The 24190-nt window shown below is 43.8% G+C and overlaps 2 protein-coding genes across 2 annotated transcripts in view; one reads left to right on the top strand and one right to left on the bottom strand.

The window, feature by feature from the left end:
* Positions 1-502: 502 nt before the first annotated feature.
* Positions 503-9347, top strand: HNRNPH1 (heterogeneous nuclear ribonucleoprotein H1). The gene is made up of 14 exons (XM_007465499.1): positions 503-539; positions 1041-1169; positions 2235-2390; positions 2600-2743; positions 4222-4360; positions 5314-5492; positions 5569-5640; positions 5696-5829; positions 5967-6102; positions 6493-6552; positions 6644-6733; positions 7396-7488; positions 7949-7998; positions 8593-9347. Exons 2-13 carry the CDS (start codon positions 1073-1075, stop codon positions 7996-7998), a joined length of 1350 nt encoding a protein of 449 aa, XP_007465561.1. The 5' UTR covers positions 503-539; positions 1041-1072; the 3' UTR covers positions 8593-9347.
* A 2250-nt stretch (positions 9348-11597) lies between these two features.
* The window catches only part of RUFY1 (RUN and FYVE domain containing 1), a 56961-nt gene continuing 44368 nt past the window's right edge, over positions 11598-24190 (bottom strand). Inside the window, exons 13-18 of the mRNA XM_007465498.1 lie at positions 20278-20397; positions 19466-19595; positions 17682-17776; positions 14592-14640; positions 12823-12900; positions 11598-11744 (exon numbers count right to left, since the gene is read on the bottom strand). Of these exons, the coding sequence (XP_007465560.1) occupies positions 11598-11744; positions 12823-12900; positions 14592-14640; positions 17682-17776; positions 19466-19595; positions 20278-20397 (619 nt within the window). The remainder of the gene's footprint in view (positions 11745-12822; positions 12901-14591; positions 14641-17681; positions 17777-19465; positions 19596-20277; positions 20398-24190) is intronic.

Below are 24190 nucleotides of genomic sequence, written 5' to 3'. Positions count from 1 at the left end.
GAAGTATGCAGTCCCGCAGCCCCCAGTTTGTCACGGGATGGCTTTAGGGAGAAAAGGAGTATAGGCGGCGCGAGGGAGGGGAGCGCTTGTACTTTCAGGTCTGCTAGGACTGCGGATAATAGGCTACGGACACCTCATCACAACCCAGAGCCCGCTACTGTTCCCGTAGGGAACTAATTGCCGCCACACCCCTCCCCCTTCTGGCGGGTAAGTCGAGCGAAGGGTTTGAAGGAAGACGCATGCGCGTGAAACTCAAACCGCTAAGGCTCGAATAATCGCTGTAAGGCGCAGGCGCAAAAAAGCCCGGCGGGTTTAGGGAGGTGGGCGGGGCTGACCCAAATACGCATGCGTGTAATAATTTACTGGTGGGAGGTGGGCCGGCTCATAATATTACGCATGCGCCCGAGCTCTGTGTGACGCAAGGGGGCGGTGCGGGAACCTAGCTGCGCGTGCGCAGAGCTTGTTCAAAGGGCCTTATTTAGGTTGCGCAGGCGCCCGCTAGCCATTTCTTCTTAGCCGCGCCGAAGTTGTGTGTGCAGGTGAGTGTTTGGTGTTCCGTATTTACCACCTAGCGGCCCCCGACGATGCCAGTTTCGCGAGGATTGCTTGTCCCAAGGTCTCTGTAGAGGCTGCGGGGGCTTTAGCAGCGGGGTCTTTAGCAAGGTGCGGGCTGCCGTTAGACACCAGGAACGGTTCGCCGAGTTGTGGCAGGGCCGCTGAGGCCTGCAGGCCGCGCCGACTCTATTGTGTGAGATGTCGGAGGAGGCGGAGCGGAAGCGGCCGCCGCCATTTCCTTGCCTCCACGCTGGCGCTAGGCCGGGTGCCCCCTCGGCTTGGGGCGCTGGTACCTGGTGCGCAGAGCGGCCTCGGGGGCCCGGCCGCTGGCCAACTGGGCGTTCGGTGTTGGAGTCGCCTGGGTCGGAACGTCCGCACGGGCTCGACCTTGACGGAGGCGGCCGCGGGCCGGCAGGGCGTTTCGAGATCAGAGGGCTGTTTAATTTTAACATTTTTCAGGTCTGACCTTCATCCCCATCTTTCAGGCTGTTTCGACGCCAGGACCCCCTAAGAGACGATGATGTTGGGCACCGAAGGCGGCGAGGGATTCGTGGTGAAGGTTCGGGGCTTGCCTTGGTCTTGCTCGGCCGACGAAGTGCAGCGGTTTTTTTCTGGTGAGTCTGAATTTTTTTTTTTTTTTTTTTCATTAAGTACTAGTCATTCTGTGGATGTCTTTTAGAAAGGATAGATGGGGTTTCCCTTTCAATCTTGAGAACTTTGCCCAGCAGCTGAACAAATATAACACTTTTCCAGTTTTGGCCTTTATTTGAAAAAGGGGCATTCTGCTTTGGAAAGATAAAATGTCATTTCTTAATTTCAGACAATTTTCCTAATCAAGATTTTGTAACTGAAGAGCTCTTTCTCATAGTTCTTGATTTGGCTCACTTTACAGTTGAGGACACTGAAGCCCAGGAAAGTTTTCTTGCCTATGTAGTTTTTTTCCCAGTATGTAGGTTTCCTGAATAACGTCTGCCAAATGTCCTTGTTCTCATTATTAGCATAAGATGAGATTGAAAGATACATTTGGGAGAAATTTACAGGTTTTGGAAGTATATTTGTAGTATTGACTTACTATCTGAATTTAGCGTGTGTAACGGAAAACGACCTGTAAAACAAGAACCAAGTACACTGGAAGCCACCTTGCAGTGGGCAAGACTGGGTTTGGCTTCAGCTGTGCAACTTGGAGCATTTTAGCTTGGTAACATTGATCCCCTTTCAGGTGAGTATTGGCCCTGCAATTCGGATTCGAGCAAGAAATTGTAATGTTGCTGCTAGTAAGGTAAAACTGTCAAATACCCTAAATCAAAACTCCAAACCACGTTTATTCAGAAAATGCTATAAAATCACAAGGTCCAGACGTAAAACTTCACTGAGGAGTTATAAAAAGGATGTTTAATGGACACTTGAATAGTGAGGACTTGGAGATAACTTCATTAAGAAAGTGCTTTGAATATTGGATTTTCTTGATGGATTGGGAATATATTTAGGGAATAATAAAGTGTGGTTATGAGAGGAAAACTGCTTAATTACTGAAAGAGACACCCTAGGAGTTAGTAATACCTTGCTCATTTTAGGCTTTGCAAATGCTCTGCTTTGTAGTGGGGGTATGTATAGGCATTTCATCACCCAGAGATGGTTTTTAGTTTTAAATTCTGTATTAACAGTTGTTTTCTTTCCAGACTGCAAAATTCAAAATGGGGCTCAAGGTATTCGTTTCATCTACACCAGAGAAGGCAGACCGAGTGGCGAGGCTTTTGTTGAACTTGAATCAGAAGATGAAGTCAAATTGGCCCTGAAAAAAGACAGAGAAACTATGGGACACAGATATGTTGAAGGTTTGATTTACATTGCCCTAGTAACAGTAAATAAAACATTAAACAAATAGAAATCTATCTTACCCCTTCTGAATTTTAGGTATTTGACCGCATGGAAATGGTCATCTAAGAGTTTATGGCAGCTCTACCTAGATTATCTAAAGACCCAGGAAGTCTGAACTTGGTTTTCTAACTTTCCAAAGTTGACTAATTCTAAGCACCTCTTTCAGTATTCAAGTCAAACAACGTTGAAATGGATTGGGTGTTGAAGCATACTGGTCCAAATAGTCCTGACACGGCCAATGATGGCTTTGTACGGCTTAGAGGACTCCCCTTTGGATGTAGCAAGGAAGAAATTGTTCAGTTCTTCTCAGGTATGTAGTCCTGTTTGTTGCTGAGCAGTGAGTTTTGGCTAGCCTCTGGCAACATGTGATTGAATAGACCTTAAGTTGAGTAGCTTAGATATTTAAACAGGTTGTGAGTATATGCAGATGAATTAATGTTTTCTTTTTCCTGGAGACCTTCAAATAATTTAAGCCCATCTTAAAGGTGGATTAATTAAGTATTTCCAAAATGCTAACTGCCTATATTTAGTATTGTAGTTCAGAGTAGATCTTTGAGGATTGTCCTCAACAACTTAACTACTTTCCTCACATTGCTGTACAGCTAAGTACTTCAAGTTAAAGGTAAGATCCCTTAACATTAGATTAGTATGTTAGGTTGTTGTAATTTATGGCAAGTGTCTATATTGTAAGAGACACTGGGTCATGGGACCAGAAATTCTCTGATCTCATTCTGTTTATACAAAAAAAACTTACGGAAACAATTGGTTTAGCCAGGGAATTAAACTTACTGAAAGTCAATCTAATATAAGTGTAGATTGAATGTAGTCTTTGTATCTGAAGTACAGAAAGTATTTTGAAATTGTTTTGGGCCTAAAGTATTTGAATGTTTAGCAGAATGTTAGAGCATATATTTTAAATACTGTTGCTTAATGTTCATGTTGTGATAAACTGGAATTAAGAACAAATCCTTTCATGGTTTAGTGTAGTATGTGTTAAAATCTTGACTTAACTAGATACATATCAAGTCCTAATATTTTGCCAGAATTTTTGCAATCAAGTCTGTTTTTATTGTTTTTGTCTAAATTGGTGAGAATTGAATGCTATCTGTCAACATCGTTAAATATGAACATAATTTCATATCTTCTAGGAAAGTGCTTTAAGTCCTTTTTGTAAGCTTGGGAATGTTTCCACGGAAAGGATTTTTCATAGACGGAATTTCCAGAAGTGAATCTTACTACTATTAGAGCATAAGAGTGCATGATTGTGCTGTGTTAGATCAGTTGTTTGTTGAAAGCTTAGATTGTATGTTTGTCAATTATATGACTAAACAATGTTTCAATTTGTATATTAAATGTTTAAATATGTAATTTCTTAAAACTGAAGTTCCACTAACTTTAAAACATTGCAATATGAAATGAGGTAAAAGGTATATCTTGAATTTAGTAAAACTGTTGTCTTTAATGCTTGAAAACTTGTTAAGTTCTTGTATAATTTTCAACATTAAGTTGCATAGATAAATAAGTATTCTTAATTGTTGAATTCTTAATGCATCCTGTGTTCAGCAAGTTTTTTCTTACATACCATGTCATGGGGTGTGTTAAGAATTAATAGTTTGTTATAATGGAACTTCATATTACTGCAATGAATTTTTAAAGAGTACTTGTTGAAAGCATACCGTTCACCTAAAGTTAAAATTCTGGTGTATTTAAAGCTATAAGAAGAATCATTTCTGGGCTTGTGATGTTAATATTGCCCCCCTACTGGGGTTATTTGTCCTTGGGTTGAAGGGTTGGAAATCGTGCCAAATGGGATAACATTGCCGGTGGACTTCCAGGGGAGGAGTACGGGGGAGGCCTTCGTGCAGTTTGCTTCACAGGAAATAGCTGAAAAGGCTCTAAAGAAACACAAGGAAAGAATAGGGCACAGGTGGGGATGGATGGTTGGTTGGATTTGTCACTTTTCTTATGGTAAACAATTAAATCCATATTCTCTCTGCTTAGAATCAAGGAAGAAGATCTGATTCCTAGTCCCAATTACTTGATGTTTTGCCACAATTTTCAAACTTCTCATATGTCAAAGTCCCATAGTGCTTTCAGATTAAATTACAGGTTTTGAAATTGTCCCCAGTTAATTTGGTCTACTTTACAATTTTGTAGGATTCCTAATTAACCCCAGTCACTGGAGTTGAGAGACTATGGTTTTAAAAATGTTAATGCAAACCTGGCTTTAGCTGTAATAACTCCACCTAGTAAATTAATATTACCATAAGAAAATGTGATACTTTCTGATCTTGTTTTTAAAGTTGAAATGCAACAAACTTTCTTGCTGTATAAATGTTTTCTGCATATGTATTAATAAGCATAGCTTTCAAGAAATTGTCACAAAAGGTTTTATTCTCTTTGCTTGTGACTATTTTTCATTGAAGCATGCGCTTACCTATGCTGATTCCTACTAAAAGCATAGGCTGGGGTATTTATTGGCAGAAGGAAATGTGTAGTGTGGGCTAGACTGTTGGTGGAGGCTGGCTTTTTAGCTCACTTGCTATACATGATGCCAATGGATTTAAGACATGAAATGTTGAAAGTTGAGTGGAATTCTTTCCCTCCTAAGACATTTATTTACAGTACTCCTCTCTACCCCTAAGGTTGGGCTCTCTGCCTCAGAGGAGTGAATTTTTTTCCTATAAAGTTTACATTAAATCTTAAAATTGAGTGAATTTCTGGTCATTGCCTATACAAATATAAGAAATCTGGCTTTAAATATTAGTCAGTTTCATGGCTATGACTACATTGTTTTCTTGTGTAACTGAATACCTGTATGAAATGAACTAATGTTTTCTCTCCCTTCCCCACTCCCTTTCCTCTTGAACAATGCTTTAGGTATATCGAAATCTTTAAGAGCAGTCGAGCTGAAGTTAGAACTCACTATGATCCACCACGAAAACTTATGGCCATGCAGCGGCCAGGTCCCTATGACAGACCTGGGGCTGGGAGAGGGTATAACAGCATTGGAAGAGGAGCTGGCTTTGAAAGGATGAGGCGTGGTGCGTACGGTGGAGGTATGTGTATTGCGCAGGTGTCACGAGGTCTGTTCTTTATGTGACTTATTTAGTGATTGTACTTCTTGCCTTTCAGGTTATGGAGGCTATGATGATTATAATGGCTATAATGATGGCTATGGATTTGGGTCAGATAGATTTGGAAGAGGTAAGGTAAGAATTGAATTTCTCATCTGAGGGATACTTAACTCTTGTTCATCTAGACCTCAATTATTGTTTTTCAGGAATGTCAGATCACAGATACGGGGATGGTGGCTCTACTTTCCAGAGCACAACAGGACACTGTGTACACATGCGGGGATTACCTTACAGAGCTACTGAGAATGACATTTATAATGTAAGTGTAGGATAAGTTGTATATCTCAGTATAACAGTAAAAACATGGTTCTTATTCTGCTTAAGTGAAGCAGCATGTTAAAGTTTTGTTTCCTGTAACAATATTTGACTTGCTTCTCTGAAATACCTTATATTTAGTTTTTTTCACCACTCAACCCTGTGAGAGTACATATTGAAATTGGTCCCGATGGCAGAGTAACTGGTGAAGCAGATGTTGAGTTTGCAACTCATGAGGATGCTGTGGCAGCTATGTCAAAAGACAAAGCAAATATGCGTAAGTGTGATTTAAGGATCTTCAGGTCTCTTATAGGTAGTTGTGTGACTGATTATGATAAAGGAATAGTAAGGATGAGAAAAGTTTGTAATCCAATAATAGGGTTCTACGGGATGTTTAAAAAGTGCGTGGGTTTTTAAAGTTAGTATGATTAAAAAATTTGTGATAAGAACACTGACTAAGGTATATGCTTAACTGACAAAGCAATTTAGGTGAATGTTTAAGACTGCTTTTTTGAAACTTGCATAAAGTAAATCACCTGAGAGAAGCAGCTAGAATTTTTGTTTTACTAAAAGTATTTATAGTTCACAGATCTACTTAAAAGAACTAAAAGTGCTTATCTTTTTCTTTCACCAACAAACATTTTCAACTTTTTTTTTCTCATTTCAGAACACAGATATGTAGAACTCTTCTTGAATTCTACAGCAGGAGCAAGCGGTGGTGCTTACGGTAGCCAAATGCTAGGAGGCATGGGTTTGTGTAAATATCACTTTAGTGTCTTTTTTTAAGCTAACCTTGTATGCCTTTTCTCTCATTTCAGAACACAGATATGTAGAACTCTTCTTGAATTCTACAGCAGGAGCAAGCGGTGGTGCTTATGGTAGCCAAATGATGGGAGGCATGGGCTTGTGTAAATATCGTTAGTTTTTTTAAAAACCAAAACGTTTATATCTGTATGTCGATTATATAAGTTAAGTTAATTTATATATAAGGAGTTTAGCATAATTTAGGCAAAGAAAAGTTTTGATTTGAATAGTATGTGTGCCTTAAGTCGTTACATAAAACTGTTAGATAACAAATTAGTTTGAAGTATTTTTGGGGGAGGGGACTACAGAAAGAAACTAGTTGATTTGTCTATAAGTATGAAGTATAAATCTAAAAGTAATATTTAGCAAAAAGCACAGGATCAAAATAAATTTTGGGGCATAATCAGGTGTTTAGTGATACCTGTGTATTGACCTACCCTTAATATATCGAATTATGGGGGAAAATCCCACTAAATCCAGTTAAACATTTTCATAAGGTCTTGTCAAAATGCCTCTACTTACAGAAACGTGGATTCAGTCTTGCTGATGTGTATGCTGTTGGCCTTGTGGTTTATAAGTGACTAGCTCAAATGATGGATAGAAAGGTAGTCTGGTCATAGACAGTAGGCAGAAGGAGGGCACAGAGGGTTATATGTAGTGATGTAAGATCAAGACTGGAAAATAATAGATTAGAATTACAAGCCCGGTACCACCAGGTACCACATTACATAAGGAACAAGGTTCTAATGTTCTCTTAACTTAACAGCAAACCAGTCCAGTTATGGCGGCCCAGCCAGCCAGCAGCTGAGTGGTGGTTATGGAGGCGGCTATGGTGGCCAGAGCAGCATGAGTGGATATGGTAAGTGTGTTTTTTTATATACTTGAGTAAGTTTTAGGCAGGTTTCTTTAGTTGGGAATATTCAGGCTCCTTTTTGGTGAAATTGGGTTATTAAATGTATGCTCTTAATCCTAATATAACTGTTCAAATAGCTTAACTTTCAGAATCAATCATTGGGAGGGGGAAGTATTCTATGAATTCAAAATAGTCATTATTGCAACTTTGAATAATGTCGAGCCAGAAAACATCTGCCTCCATTTGTTAAAACATTAAATAAAATTGTTCACTTCTTCTGTCTTTTTGTTAGCAATAAATCCATTTTAGATGGAGGGAGAATTTTAAATAATAGAATGGTGGTTGGGTTTAGGACCGTATTTACTAGTCAGTTAACCTAGGATTGGTTTTATTAATTATTTTTTCAATTGGTCTAAAGAATGGTGATTTTGGTATTATAGTCTTACCCTACAAAATCCTTTTGCAGACCAAGTTTTACAGGAAAACTCCAGTGATTTTCAATCAAACATTGCATAGGTAAATATTTTCTCGAAAAGTATAATTTAAATTCCCAATAGCAAATACTGATATGTTGTAGTAACACTTCCTATAGCAGTCAATGGCTCTGATTTAACTCCATGGAGGCTGCCATTTTGGGCACAGTGAGTTGCCTTTAGTCCAACTTCGTCGTCTCACTTCCTGCCCGCCATGAATAGGAAAAGCAAAGAGATTGCCCCTGTGCTCCCTATTCATATATGCCATTCGATGGACACATTGTGAATGTTTATGGTAAATTTTTTTTAAAATGCTTTGTTTAGCTTTAAAAACAACATGAAGTAATTTTGCAATTTTTGAAAAACACTAGTTTTCCTTTAAACTTAATTTTCCACGTTGATCCTGAAGCATCCAATTAAATGGTAGCACAAGAGTCTGGCAAGTTGGTACTGCAGAGAAAAGGGGTTAATTGAGATTTGTTTGGAGTCGGGAGTCCCTTTTCCCAAACATGCTTCTCGCCACTTGGACAGCAGCCATTTGTACTCGTATACTTTTTAAACTTTTTTTGGAATGCTATATTTTAGTTGACTGATAATCTGATACTTATCCTGACTTGTCAAATTGATCTCTTTGCAGGCAGCCAAGGAACAGTGAACAGCAGCTACTACAGTAGTGGAAGCCGAGCATCTATGGGAGTGAACGGAATGGGAGGGATGTCTAGCATGTCCAGTATGAGTGGTGGATGGGGAATGTAATTGATCCTGATCACTGACTCTTGGTCAACATTTTTTAAAAAAAAAAACAAAACTTAAGTTTTAACAGTTTTGCAATACAAACTTGTGGTTTATGCTTACTCTAAGTGGAAATCAGGATTGTTTTAAAGACTTAAGGTTCAGTATTTTTGAACACATTCATTTAGGATGTAACTAGGTTGAGTAATCTGTTACTGTTAAATACTTTTCAGCTTTTCTCAAGTTAGTTATATTGTAGGACGTACTTAAGCAGTAGGTGTATTTAGGTTAAAGCAGTTGAATTATGTTAAATGTTGCTTACACCACATTACATTGAACACTGTTTGGACGCATTGTTGAAAGACATGCTTTTTTGTGAAACTCAATATAGGAGCTGTGTCTACAATTAAAAGTGAAACATTTGGCATGTTTGTTAATTCTAGTTTCATTTAATAACCTCTGTGGCACGTAAGTTTAAGCTTTTTTTTAAGTTAATGGGGAAAATTTGAGACGCAATACCAATACTTTAGGATTTTGGTCTTGGTGTTTGTTTGAAATTCTGAGGCCTTGATTTAAATCTTTTCATTGTATTGTGATTTTCCTTTTAGGTGTATTGCGCTAAGTGAAACTTGTTGAATAAATCTTCCTTTTAAAAACTGCACTTTGTCTTGTCTGTGCTTCAGTGTCATGTGGACTGTTTCTTGGTGATCTATTCCTGCCTGGGGCGTAGGTGAACAGTGGCCCACGTCTCTGGCTGTGGCAGACAGGCTTGGCAGTTGTGGCCGTTTTGTAGATGTCTTCAGACCTCTCTTCCCTCCAGTGCAACTGAAGGTAAACGTAGCTCTGGGGCCCTGTGGAAGGGCTTGTATGTCTGGCCTGGCTGCACAGGATCTGATCTGAATTTTTGCCTTTGACTTGCTAAGCACTTGCACAAAGCCAAGGGGGAGGCAGAAGTCTCCTCACTGCATGCTGTGCATGTCCATGGAAGCCTTTTGAGCATGGCTGAGGAAGTGCCAGAGGCAAGGGGTGGCTGACTAGAGCTGCCCCTTCCTAGTCTGATGGCATCTTTTGAATTTTGCTTATATGGGGTATCTTCTAGAAGGAGCTAGCTCGTAGAGAACTTTCACATTGAGGTTTCAACCTTTATTTTTGCCTCATTCCTCAAGATCAAAACTACTTAAGAGCGACATTCCATTTATTTACAAAGCTTCTGAAGTAGAATACCAAGTTGTACTTCAGTAATTGAAATCATTATCGTATATAAGAACTCAATGACATTTGCTAGGAAAGTAGTAAGCAGTTCTTACAAGTGTAGTTCTAGGATTCCCTTCAGATACTTAACACTAGTTTGGGAATTGCCACTCATTCATCATCCCTCTAATAGAAAAAGTTTGCTGTATTGAGGTTAGAATTAAGAATTGGAGCTGTGAATATAGGCTTGTGCTGTTTGAAGCCACATGTGTACATTTTTACTTGCTGTGACTGCTGAAGGTTTCCTCTTGGGTGAGGTGAGTATGGTGAGTGTACTCTGAAAAATTGCGTGGAATGATAGTCGTTATTTACAGACTGTAGATGGCAGCATTGTGCGAAGGTATGCGTGAAGGGCCCTGCAGTCTGCCTGCCCTGCCACACGCTCTCTGAAGGCTGGGTGCATACCTTCAGTTGGGTTGGGGATACAGGAGTGTTGTACTTGATGATTTTCTGGGGAGGCACTGTTGAGCGTTGGTGTTCAGCTGCTGCCCCTGAGATCTTTACTGAGTTACTCCATGTCTGGGGAATTGGACACAAGGAGGGTTCCTTCCCCTCGTCCTCTAGTTTTTCACAAGTTGAAAAACATGCCTTATTGGAGGAAGAAAAGGGACTAGAATTAGAAACTTGAAAGAACTCTAGAAACATTGTGGTTCTTTGGAACCTTGTGAAAATCTGTAGTTTGGAATGAATGCAGCTTTGGAGCTGGGCACAGTTTTGGAGGCTGGCCATACAGATTCGTGTTTTTCTGTAAGATATTAGGAAAAACTCGAACTTTTTGGCCAACCCAAATATATAAGGGAACAACTTTTGGGCTTTGGTGATAGGTACTTTCTCTGTGCTTGTTGGACTTATCAGCACAACTTGTCCTTGGCTCAACTGGGCAGAGCAGCCTGCACCCCAGAACACAGCAGGCTCAGGTCTTCACCTCGAATGCAGTTGCCCTCACCAAGGGCCTCGTCCTGAAATGGGGGTTGCTTTGGGCATCCTGTGAAGCTGACACAGCTCCTTCATTTTCTGCACCAGAATGAAAAATAGATGATTTTATTGCAGGGCTAATGATGGGTATTCATGAGTGTGAAACAGCAAATTTCTTGACTGTGAAAAATAAATGATTTTATTGCAGGGCTAATAATGATGGATATTAATTCACAAGAGTGTGACACAGCAAATTTCTTGACTATGAAAAATAAATGATTTTATTGCAGGGCTAACGATGGATATTCACAAGGGTGTGAAATAGATTTCTTGACTCTGAAGCAGTGAAGGCATGCTGGGGCAGCCGGGAGGGAAAGGAATTGATTACACTAGTGGGTCTGCTGCAAAATAGGTTAATTCTTTGGAAACTGAAAAATGACAATAGCAAAATCATGAAGGTTATATCTGAACCAAAGCCAGTGGTGTCAAGGGAGAAGAATTTCAATCCAGAGGAGCTGAATCCATACAATTTGGAAAGGAGAGGCGCGCAGTTTCTGGTTCCCGCATGTTGTGTTCCAGAGTGACAGCAGCCCAGGCGAGGATCTTGTTCTCTTGGGAAACTTACCTCCCAAGTCCCTGGCCACCTCGAGACCCAAAGAGTTTGGCACTGCTCTGAGGCTGCCCACGCCCATGAAGACAGGCTGGCAACTGGTCCAGAAAGCAGTCCCTGCTGATGCCCCCACCTTAGGAGCCGGTGGAGGAGGAGCAGCGCTGAAGGAGCAGCGTGTGGCAGCTGTCACACACACGTACTGGCTTGGGGTAGGAGGGCAGGGCCAGCTCATTACTGGAGCACGTGTTGCAGAAGATGTGGCCACAATTTCGGCAGTGGTGCTAGAGGATGGAAAAGAACTCATACGCTCAGAACACGCTGAGCTGCCTGGGTCTGCACACCCGCTCTAGTTTAATGCTTTAAAATCCCTCCCTCATGTATCAGTGAGGCATGTACCAATTTGGAATGGGTTTGTAGACCTCTTGTTTCTACATTTATGTCCCTGTAAAATCCATGGAGTTTTGGAGGGGTGAGTTAAGGTTCTTTTCTTTGTTTCATTGGACTTGACAGCTCTTAACTCACTGAGTTGGTAGTCCGTGCTACTTAAAGAGCCTGGGTTCATTCTCTGCAATTGCTACATTCCATGGTGGTGACCCAAGGTTTCTTTAGCCAGCCCCTCATGAGAAGGGTATCTTGCTTTTGTAAACAGTGCTGCTGTTTGAACCTTGGGCACATGGCAGACGCCAAGACAAGGACCTGTGTGTCCCTCTATACATCACTTCTGCCAACTGCCCCCCCACTCGCCAGTCAGGCTAGACAGTGGACCTTGAACTGGGCCATTCAGTGTGGGGAGCCTTAGTAAAGGCTCTATTTTGTGTGAGATCTGTATCCTGCCCCTGTCCTGCCCAACTGGTCAATAAAGGCCCTCTCAACCCTGGACCAAAGGCTGGGCCCAAGACCACCTGTTCCGGAACCTGAAGGCAGGCTACACAGGCATTCACCGGGGGCAAGTGCCCTGCCCAGATTGCCATTTACCTTTTGGTGCCACCTGGATGCCTGTCCTGAGACTTAAATTGCCCATGGGTTCCCCATAGATTCTGGTTTTGCCTAACTTAGATTTTGGTCCTGTTGCTTCCAAAGAATTTTCAGTTGATACACACAGACCATTTCTGCAAACAAGCAGCCCCAACTCCCAAATCATTGAGGACTGTGATGGAGACAAGGCCTGTAACTTACCGGCTGGGGTCCCTGAAAGGGGGCAGGCTGGAAGGTCGTCTGCATGGGCCAGCAGACCAGTGAGCATGAACACAATGCAGTGGGCCTAATCCCACAGGCCTTTTCCAGAACCAGAGGAAGGAGAGCCCAGGCAGGGCACGAACTCAGCCCCTGGGCGAGCGAGTGGAGGGCTACCCCACATACCTTTCTCCGGGAAATGGAAAACTCCTTTTCACACTGCTTACAGTGCGTGGCTTCATCGTCTTTCAGCCAAGTGTGGCCCTGAGGAGGAAAGAACACCACAGAATCCCACTTTATGGCTCGGTTCCTGATGAACCTTTAGCTGTGTTCATCCTTCAACCCAGCATCTGCTGTCCCTTCCTAATAGCACCTGGTCTGCTTTTGTGGGACTGCCTCTTCTCCACTAGAAGTGGCCTCACAGGACTGTCCTCCACCCTGACCACAGCTGGAGCTCATGTGCTGCAGCCTGCCCGCCCTCTGGCTTCCTGGTCTCCACAGGTTGCCCCCAGTCCTCAAGCCAGATTCTCCAGCCTTCCGTTAACCTGAGACTCACCACCCCCTTTCAATAAATGCCCTGTGGCTGAGGTAACCGGAATCAGGATCTGGTTAACTCCACCCCTGGCTGAGACATTATCCAAAGTGCCTCCTGAACTGGCAGGAGGAAGAAGGGCCAACCCTGTCAGCCAGACTAGAAAATCGGTGACAGCAGTCCCCACCGTGAGACAGAAGGCAATGTGCTGTGGAGACAGGAAGCCCTTCTCCATACACACTGACCCCCAGTTCTCAGGGCATCGTGGGAGGCAGATGTCTCCATTCTGCCCAGGAGCCAACTGAGGCTTAGAGAGATGCTTTTGGAGGTCTTTCTAAGGGAAAACTAGGATATGCGATTTATTCAGCCTCAGGGACTGAGGTGGTCAGGGGTCAAGGGCCCTGTGTACTTTCACGGCTCCTTGGCTCCATCACTTTCCTGATGACACAGAGAGATCTTATGATTGGGAGCTGCAGCACCGCACCCAGGGCTTTCAACCTTGGGTTCACTAGTTCCACGCAGCTCTAGAGTCCCATTTTATGATTTTTATCCTCCCTCTGGCACTGTCAGCTGACGTTTTGTGCACACTTCTCTGCAGTGCAGGGGATACAAAGATAAACAGCTCACAGCAATGACATCCAAGGAGCTTTCGGTCTACAAGGGAGGATACAGTAAACTGATGTGAACTGCAAGTCCAGGCTGCTGTTAGTTGCTGTGACAATTTGCTTCTGACCTGAGGTGCCCTGGTAGTCAGAGACATTAGGATCTCTGCTCTAGCATACGCTGGAGGGTGTCTTGTGAAGAGGGTGTTTGTGCACTGCTGCCACAGCAGAGCTGAGGCTGAGGCTAGGAGCTCCTGCACCCTCCTCTCCACTCTCTCAGCCCCAGCTTGGTACTGCATGGGGTCACCTGGACCACATGCTCCTGCTCTCCTTAAGCTGTGTGCGCCACTCTGCCCTCCCCAAAATGGTCCAGAAACTTGGCCCAGCTCAGGGCTTAAGTGGTTCCCAGAAATGGCGCAGGGCACTTTAGTGGGCCAGTGTGGCCTCTGGCCCCTCACTTGGAGGGAAAGGTCTTACTCTCACTATTAAAAAAAAAAAATACCTGGATCTCTTTCTGCCACTTTTCATTTCCTTCATTAGGGCACCTATGATCTAGGCCTAATGTCAAACTACAGCTGACAGCAGAGAAACCAGAACCTCGGTTCCAGCTTGGGCCCTGCCACTTGCAGCATCGTCATCTCAGCCAAGTTAATGGCTCTGAACAGCATTTTCTTATCTGTAAATAAGTGACAAGAACCACCAATCAACCACACATTCTCACCTGATTTTTGTGAGAAAACCTAAGAGCATGCTAGGATATTAGCACGAGCTAATAGCTACGAGTAGTGATTCTTACGTTAATAACATTAATAATCCAGTACCTTCAGTGCCTTATTTACTTCTTTGATGTCTTCCATCTTCAGCTTTGACCTTAAAAAAAAAAAAGAGAGCGAGAAAGAGAGAGATTCATAGCCTCACTAGTGGGGCTTTCAAACTCGAAGTAAACCCACAAAAACTTTTTGGCTTTGTGAAGTCAACAAGACTTGTAAGAGAGGAGTGTGATAACACGAGTTCTTGTAAAATTATTTCTTTCCACCTTTTTATAATCCCAGAGTCATCTCACTGTTGGCTCATGTCTGGCGCAGTCTGACGCTGAGCCTGTGGACTGAGTCTGGCCTAAGGACAAACTGTTGAATTGGCAAGGATTTAAAAAGACTTTGAAATAGCTGCATTTAAAAATTGAGAATTATCTCATAAAAGCCCATGTTTCTGGCTTCTCTGGGCAACTGTTCCTGAGTGTGACATGTGCTTTAAGTCGGGGCGGGGGAGGGGGGCGCTCCCGTATCAGGCCTGGGCTCCCCCATGGCAGGAACCTGAATCTGTAGGCCTCTCACCAGCCCCTTTCCTGCTGCCTGCCTGCTCTGTCTAGAAAGGCCAGGCTCAGGGGGCATGATTGTTTGTTCTTGTTCCATTCTTTTTAAAAATATTTATTTATTTATTTGGTTGGTTGCACCGGATCTTAGTTGCGGCATGTGGGCTCCTTAGTTGCAGCTCGCGGGGTCCTTAGTTGTGGCATGCGAACTCTTAGTTGCGGCATGCATACTGGATCTAGTTCCCTGACCAGGGATCGAACCTAGGCTCCCGGCATTGGGAGTCCTAACAACTGTGCCACCAGGGAAGTCCCCTTGTTCCATTCTCGTTAGTGCAAGAATAATTCCTTAGTTCTCCACATAAAAGACAGGACTGAACATTGTCTAAACTGGAAGAATTAAACCAGATAAAACGAAACATATGTATTTGTCAAAGCCTTTTTTTAAAAGCTGAGATTAGCCTAAGCTGTCACTGGATTAGCCTAATCTAAGTGCCGGAGAGGCAGGCCTCTGAGACACAGCCTAGACTTCTAGGGAAGGATTAGGAAACCAAACATCAAGGCCTTTAAAAGAAAAACCCCTGCGGCCTTCAGGAGTGCTTGGAGGTGCTCCTTCCATCCCCTGACTGGCTGCAGAAATAGGCCAGTGGGCTGACAGGGCCAGAGGCTGTCTGGGATGGACAAGGTCAAGATGGCAGCCTCAACATACAAGAACTTTCCTGGGAAATACAATTTGAAAAGAATCCAGATGTTCCCAACATAAACTGGGCAGCTGTGCCTGTAGTTGGTGGAGGCATCTGAGAACAGGCTTCTCTGTCATCTGGTGTTGGCTTGCAAAAAGAAAGGAGGAGGGGAGAAAGCACTAGCCTTGCCGTGGTATGTATCCCTGACATGGCAACACCTACACAACCCGGCTGTGAAGGACATCCTGAAGCTGGGTCAGGCAGCAGTGCTGGGAGGCTGCCAAGTGCAGGAGTGCGTTTTCAAGACCAGAGCCTGTCCGCTTTTCTGAGGCCTGTGGCCTACTAGGAGTGTGTCTCTGACTCTGTTTCCTGTCTGTCCAACATGAAGAGGACAGGCAGGAGAAAAAGTGGGGCTAGCCACCTGAGAAGGGGGGAGGGCACCCCGAGGACACCTCACTCTCCGTCTGTCTAAACACCACTGCAAATCCAAGAAGCCAGCACCACGCCAGCCTCCACATCTGGTTCTCATTAGTCTCAGGGACGCCCTCAGACCTGGCCTGTGCTCTGAGTGTGGGGTTGACACCTGGCCTTGCCCACTCTCCAAGAGCTCTCCCCACGGTGGGGGCAGCAGCACAGGGCACTCGGCCTAAGAGGTGGCAGGGAGCCCTCAGGGCACAAGGGACCAGCAGCCCTGGGCTGATCTAGAAAGATATGGTGAGTGGGAGAGTTTGGCGAATGGGCAGCATCTTCACGTCAAACTATTGAAAAGACCACATTCCCACCAGAGTCATAACATTTTCCTTTCTTGTTTTTCTTCATACTTTTGTGGGCCAGCCCAGAGCACTGCTTGAAACCTTCCAACTTTCCAGACAGAAAAATCCTAAGGCTGTGCACATGTGTGGACTACTTTAGTGTGTTTCTGGTTTATCCTCACGTTAGTTCCTACCTCTGGACCTTTTCTGGTCACAGTGTCTTCTGCACTGGGCCTGAGCCCGGGCTGTGCTGCTCACTGTGGCTGCATCAGGACTCAGGTGGGAGCAGTGAGTCAACCTGGGGTCTCTGTGTGAGTGATGGGGAAAGAGGAACTTTCGTTTCTCTGACGGACAGCTCTGCTGGGTGCCACACTGCCCCCGTGGGGGCCAGCCCCACCTGTGAGGTAAGTGACAGACAGAGCTGGGAGGTAGAGACTGATTCCTGATGACTTTTTTTTGCTTAAGCAAGCCAGTGTGAGTTGGATATCTGTCACTGGCAACCAAGAGTCCTGACTCAAAGAGAAAAAGCTACACACTGGGTTTAAAAATGCAATCATCACACAAACGGGCAAGTTCCACAATCTGCACTGTGACCTATCAGACTGTCCAGAGCAACCTGGCAGGACTGGCACACCAGGGAGGACAGCTGTCAAGTCGAAGGGGAGACAGAACCAGCAGGGTCTGCACTCCTTCAGCATCACCCATTGGAGACAGACAGACAGACTCTGCTAGATGTGAGTATCCAGTCTCAAGAGAGGTTCAGTGGTCACCATACTTGCACTGTGGCAGGCTTACATTCTCAAGCCACAGTCCTCCCTCTGGAGCTAAACACACAACCCTCTCATCACCCATCTTGTTCCCTTGGGACACAGATACTAAGTTTGTGAACATGAGGGTTCCAGTCACTAGCAAAGGATATTCTTGATGAATTAATTAACCCAAACCAGTGCTGTGTCCCTGGGGCCTGACTTCCTGGGTTTGGTGTGTGTGTGGGGGCGTCACCCTTGAATAGCTGGCAGGCCTCCCCGACTGTCCTTCCCTCCTCTGACAAGAGGACACAGGTTTGGGGCTTGAGTGATGCAGTGGGCAGGCTGGTGTGACTCTCCAGGGGCAGGGAGGCCTAGTGGCCCTAACGGAGGCGGCAGACAAGGGGAATGGGGCTCTTACTGGCTGAGGTGCAGACCCATTTCCTGGAGGGCTTGTTCCTGCTCGTCACAAACCTTCTGTAACTCTGTCTTCTCATCCTGGAGCTCCCGCAGCTCCTAAAGTGAAAAAACCAGGTGCTTGACACAGACTTGAAAGTCTTTTTTTTTTTTTAAGGTTTAGTAATCATAGTGACAAGCAAGTTGGAATGTTTTTCTTTTTCTTTTTTTCCTGTTGTGTTTTTTCTTTTTTGGCCACTCTGCGAGGCATGCAGGATCTTCATTTCCTGACCAGGGATCGAACCTGTGTCCCCTGCAGTGGAAGCGCCAAGTCTTAATCACTGGACCGCTAGGGAAGTCCCTGGAATGTTTTTCAAGAGCAAGAAACAGTTTTGCTGTAGTAACCTTCTTCAAGACACGGTTATTTCATAGGTTCCCTCATGTTTCACCAGAATGGGCAACTGGAAGGTGAGCACTTCAGGAGTGGCTCTGTAGTGCAGACAGTGACGTGGGGCGAGAAACGTTCAAAACAGACCCTCACAGTGCAAAAAAGCCTGTGTCTATCTGAGTTTCTATGAAAAGACAGATTTGTATCAGGGCAAGCTAGTTTAGGAATAAACTGTTTTTCAGAGAGGGCTGGTCAAAATTTCCTGAGAATGAATGAGCAAGGCTGATGAAGGCCAAGATCTGGGATCTCTTTCATGGCCCCGAGAGTGGCAAGCCCTTCTGGAGGCCCCGAGCCATGGAGTGAAGCTCACTGGGGATGATGCTGATGACTATTTGTAATCTGGGGCCAGCACACCTTGAGGACAAAGGCTGGCAAGGGCGGAGACAAAGACCCAGAAAAGTAACTTGGGTTTTCAGGGCTGACCCCAGGGCAGCAGCGGGGCTTAGGCCCGAGTGGTGGCAGTTCCCCCTTAGCCGCTCCTGGGCCCTGTGCTCCAGAGCCTATTAACACAGGCTCACAAGGGCATGCTGAGGCTTCCCAGCGATGTTAGACACATTGTTTTGTTTCTTTTGCAGGGGTGTGTGTAATTCAAATCTTAGATCAAAGTATTTTGAAGTAAAGGGGGCACGTTCCATCGTGTGGCAGAACTTTCTAGAAGTCCCCTCCTCCCACCTCTGAGCCGGAGTGGCTCTTGAGGAAGCAATCCCCACACTGGGCTTAGCAGCCTCTCTCATGAGGGGCTCTAGGTACTTTCCAATGGAAATCAAAGGGCCTTTCTCTCAAATTGCAGCGGTACCCATTACCGTGCTCAACGAGACAAAATCTAGGTCTGGGAACTGCCCCCGCTGCAGGGATCCGCCCCCAGGGAAGGTGTGGTGCAGGAAGGCCGCCTGAGGCCTCTGCTCAAGCCCTCCTTCCTCTGCTATCACACCTCAGCCACACAGCCCTTCTTTCTGCTCCTTTGCTGCGACAGACCCTCACACTTCCTGGTGGCTCTGCGTGGCTGGCCCTTGTTCAGCATTCAATTGTCTGCTTAACTGTCACTCTCTTCCCAGGCCACCCACCATGCCAGTGTGGGGACGTTTTACTGTTTTACTCTCTTCACTGTTCTCATTACCGAGTCTCTCTGGTTTGCTCACTGGATTATGATGCGTCTTTGCCTCTTCCTCCTAGAGCAGATGTGGGAACAGTGTCCCAGGCCCGTCCCAGGCCTGGAGCCGCCTGGCGCACAGCGGGGACTGGCCCTGCAGCTGCGGATTCACGAGTCATGCGTGTGGCTCACTTGCCCACTAGAAGGCTCTTGAGCAGGAGTTTCTGCAGATGCTAGAAGCTCTTTTTCTCCCCAAGACAGTCTGCCTTACCTTTTTTAATCCTTCTACTTGCTGTAGCTCTGCTCGGAGTAGAGAGGAAGTGTCTTTCTCATGCTGTAATTCTCGCTGAAGAGCCTGTCTTTGCTCTTTTTCTGATTTCAACTCTTTCTCTAGACTTGAGCTGTTTGCGGAAAATGAACTTGAGTTAGTCTCAATGAGAGATTTTCACGGAGGTCCACAATCCACAACCCAGGTCACCACTCAAGAAACGGGGGATTCACAGGAATCTGAACTGCCACGTGAGCATCTAGACCTTTCAACAAAGCATGGAAATAAGGCTCCCTCTCCTGCAGGGCCATCTGCACCTCCATAGGAAAGACCAGGAACATGTCATGGGAAGCAGGCACAGGCACACACTTGACAGTTATGCGAATGGAGAGGGAGGAAAACAGCTCTAACACTTGGGGTCACACACACAGAACCCTCTACTGAGATGGAGACCTGAGGAAAAGAGACGTTTATTCTGCAACATTTATCCTGCTTTTTCCAACCCAGAGCCAGCTGACAATGGAGGATATTGGGGGGTTGGGGGCAAAGAGAAAGCTACAGAGGGGTAGGAAGTGAACCGCAGCTAAATCCTGATGCCCTTCTCACCAGTTGAGTAGCCCTGGGGACTATACTGAACCACCTGCAATCGTTTTTCTCATTCGTGAAACAGGGAACAGATGTCTCTTTTCTCATCTGAATCCTAGCTTTGCAGGGGCCACCTCTGAAGTGGACACTGGGACACTGCCCCAATTGGGAGATGGCCTTCCCAGTCCTTCCCGCACCGCTCAGCCACCTGCTGCCGCCAGGGCTCCTACCACTGCTCGAGCAGCTGGGAGAGCTGTTGCTGCAGAGCGCTGCTCCTCCCGCCGAGCTCCTGCTGCAGCTTGTGGCTCCGCTCCTCGGCCCCCTGCCTCGCCCTCTCTGAGTGCTGTAACCTAGACCAAATGAACCAAATCTTTGTAAGGAAAGGATCATTCCTCACATTTACCATATAATTTTTGCATATTCTTGCTGGTTTTCTTTTACATTTAAAAATTAATATATGGTAAAATTGACTCCTTTTTGTGAATAGTTCCTGGAGTTTTAGCACAGGCATAAGTTCATGTAACCATTACCACAATCCATTCTACCAGGGGATACAGGATAGTTCCATCACCCCACAAAACACCCTGTCACTGCCCCTCTGAGTCACACCTTCTCTCCACCCCTAATGTCATATACATGAAATTATACTTCATATAACCTTTTGAGACTGGCTTCTTTTAGCATGTCTTTGTGATCAATCCAAGTTTTTGTGTGTATCAGTGGTCATTCCTTTTTATGGCTGAGTAGAATTTCATTGCATAGATGTACCAGTTTATCCATTCATTTGATGAAAGATATCTGAGCTGCTTTTAGTTTTTGGCATTTATGAACAGAGCTGCTATAAGCATTTGTGTACAGGTTTTTGGGTGAACATGAGTTTTCATTTCTTTTGGACAAACAGCCAGGAGTGGGATTATTGGGTCATATGGTATGTTTGGCTTTTTAAGAAAGTGTTTTCCAAAGTGGTTGTACCATTCTGCATTCCCACTGGTAATGCATGACTGTTCCAGTTGCTTTGTAGCCTCTCCAGCACCTGGTACTGTCATTATAAAAATATGTAGCTGTTCTAATAGGTGTGCAGTGGCATCTCATTGTGATTTTAACATGCACTTCCCTAATGGCTAATGATGCTGAACATCCTTTTTTTTTTTTTTAACTCAAGTATTGTTGATTTACAATATTGTGTTAGTTTCAGGTGTACAGTAACTTGGTTATACAATACATACATATATATATATATATATATATATATATATATACACACACACACACAACTATATTCTTCTTTTTCCAATTCTTTTCCATCATAGGTTATTACAAGATATTGAATATAGTTCCCTGTGCTACACAGTAAATCTCTGTTGTTTATCTAGTTTATATATGGTGGCGTATATCTGTTAATCCCATACTCCCAATTTATCCCTCCTCCCCTTCCCCTTCGGTAACCATAAGTTTGTTTTCTAAGTCTGTGAGTCTCTTTCTGTGCTGTAAATAAGTTCATTTGTATCATTTTTAGATTCCGCATGTAAGTGATATCATGTATTTGTCTTTCTCTGCCTGACTCACTTAACACTTAGTATGATAATTTCTAGGTTCATCTATGTTGTTGCAAATGGCATTATTTCATTCTTTTTTATTGCTGAGTAATATTCCGTGTGTGTGTGTGTGTGTGTGTGTGTGTGTGTGTGTGTTTATATGTATCTCACATCTTTTTTATCCATTCATTTACTGATGGACATTTAGGTTGCTTCCATGTCTCGGCTACTGTAAATAGTAGTATTGCTATCAACATTGGGGTGCACATATCTTTTGAAATTAGAGCTTTCATCTTTTCTGGATATATGCCCAGAAGTGGGACTGCTGGATCATATGGCAACTCTATTTTTAGTTTTTTAAGGAACCATCATATTGTTTTCCATAGTGGCTGCACCAATTTATATTCCCACCAACAGTGTACGAGGGTTCCCTTTTCTTCACACCCGCTCCTGAATTTATTTGTAGACTTTTGATGATGGCCATTCTGACCGGTGTGAGGTAATACTTCATTGTAGTTTCAGTTTGCATTTCTCTAATAATTAGCCATGTTGAGCATCTTTACATGTGCCTTTTGGCCTACTGTATGTCTTCTTTGGAGACATGCTTACTTAGGTGTTCTGTCCCCCCCCCCTTTTCTTTTTATTGTATTGTATTGTATTTATTTATTTACGGCTGTGTTGGGTATTTGTAGCTGCACACGGGCTTTCTCTAGTTGCGGTGAGTGGGGGCTACTCTTTGTTGCAGTGCGCGGGCTTCTCATCAGGGTGGCTCCTCTTGTTGCGGAGCATGGGCTCTAGGTGCGTGGGCTTCAGTAGTTGTGGCTCCCAGGCTCTAGAGCGCAGGCTCAGCAGTTGTGGCGCACGGGCTTAGTTGTTCTGCAGCATGTGGGATCTTCCCGGACCAGGGATCAAACCTGTGTCCCTTGTATTGGCAGGCAGATTCTTAACCACTGAGCTACCAGGAAAGTCCCTTCTGCCCATTTTTTGATTGTGTTGTTTCTCTGTTATTGAGTCATTTGAGGTGTTTGTATGTTTTGGAAATTAAGCCCTTGTCATTTGCATCATTTTGCAAATATTTTCTCCCAGTCTGTAGGTTGTCTTTTCATTTTGTTTATGGTTTCCTTTGCTGTGCAAAGGTTTGTAAGTTTGATTAGGTCCCATTTGTTTATTTTTGCTTTTATTTCTTTTGCCTTGGGAGACTGACCTAAGAAACCATTGCTACAATTTATGTCAGAGAATGTTTTGCCTATGTTCTCTTCTAAGAGTTTTATGGTGTCACGTCTTATATTTAAGTCTTTAAGCCATTTCAAGTTATTTCTGTGTATGATGTGAAGGAGTGTTCTAACTTCAATGATTTACATGAGGCTGTCCAGCTTTCCGAACACCACTTGCTGAAGAGACTGTGTTTTCTCCGTTGTATATCCTCCCCTCCTCTGTCAAAGATTAATTGATGTAAGTGTGTGGATTTATTTCTGGGCTCTCTATTCCAATGATCCATATGTCTGTTTTTGTGCCAATACCATGCTGTTTTGACTACTACAGCTTTGTAGTATCGTTTGAAGTCTGGAAGGGTTATGCCTCCAGCTTTGTTCTTTTTCCTCAGGATTGCTTTGGCAATTCAGAGTCTTTTGTGGTTCCACATAAATTTTAGGATTATATGTTGTAGTTTTGTGAAAAATGTCATGGGTAATTTGATGGTGATCACATTAAATCTGTAGATTACTTTGGGTAGTACGGTCATTTTAACTGTATTAATTCTTCCAATCCAAGAGCATGGGATATCTTTACATTTCTTTGAATCATCTTTGATTTTCAATTTCTTTTATCAATGTTTTGTAGTTCTCTGCGTATAAGTTTTTCATCTCCTTGGTTAGGTTTATTCCTAGGTACTTTTTTTTTTTTTGATGCAATTTTCAACAGCATTTTTTTTTTTTTTTAACTTTCTCTTTCTGACATTTCATTGTTAGGGTAAAGAAATACAAAAGATTTCTGTATATTAATCTTGTATCCTGCTACCTTGACAATCTTTTCATGTGCTTATTTGCCATCCATATGTCCTGTTTGGTGAAGGGTCTGTTTAAGTCTTTTGTCCATTTAAAAATTTTATTTATTTATTTATTTAAGGCTGCACTGAATTTTAGTGTGGCATGCGGGATCTTTTAGCTGCAGAATGCAGGCTCACAGTTGTGGCATGCAGGCTTCTTAGTTGCGGTATGCATGTGGGATCTAGCTGCCCAATCGATCCCTGGATCCCCAGTTCAATCCCTGGATTGAAACCAGGCCCCCTGCACTGGAAGCGTGGAGTCTCACCCACTGGACCACCAGGGAAGTCGTTTGTCCATTTTAGATTGGATTGTTCGTGGAGTTCTGAGAGTTCTTTATATATTCTGGATGCAAGTCCTTTGTCAGATATGTGATTTTCAAATTTTCTCCAAATCTATAACTTGTCTTTTTATCCTCTTAAGTGTGTCTTCCATAGAACAAAGTTTTAAATTTTGATAAAGTCCAATTTATCAAGTTTTCTCTTATGGATCGTGTTTTTATGTCATGTCTAAGAGCCCTCTGTCTAACCCAAGGCCACAAAGATTTTCTCCTATTTTTTCTTCTA

Source organism: Lipotes vexillifer, unplaced genomic scaffold (assembly GCF_000442215.2).
Source record: "Lipotes vexillifer unplaced genomic scaffold, Lipotes_vexillifer_v1.1 scaffold613, whole genome shotgun sequence".
Lineage (NCBI taxonomy): Eukaryota > Metazoa > Chordata > Mammalia > Artiodactyla > Lipotidae > Lipotes > Lipotes vexillifer.
Note: the sequence above shows the minus strand (reverse complement) of the source record. Positions and strands in the feature narration are given on the sequence as shown.

Coding starts and splice junctions, on each gene's coding strand:
- HNRNPH1 (XM_007465499.1), top strand. CDS start 1,073: ATGATGTTGGGCACCGAAGGCGGCGAGGGATTCGTGGTGAAGGTTCGG. Junction 5,493..5,568: donor GCGTGGTGCGTACGGTGGAG/GTATGTGTATTG, acceptor CTTGCCTTTCAG/GTTATGGAGGCTATGATGAT. Junction 7,489..7,948: donor GAGCAGCATGAGTGGATATG/GTAAGTGTGTTT, acceptor ATCCTTTTGCAG/ACCAAGTTTTACAGGAAAAC.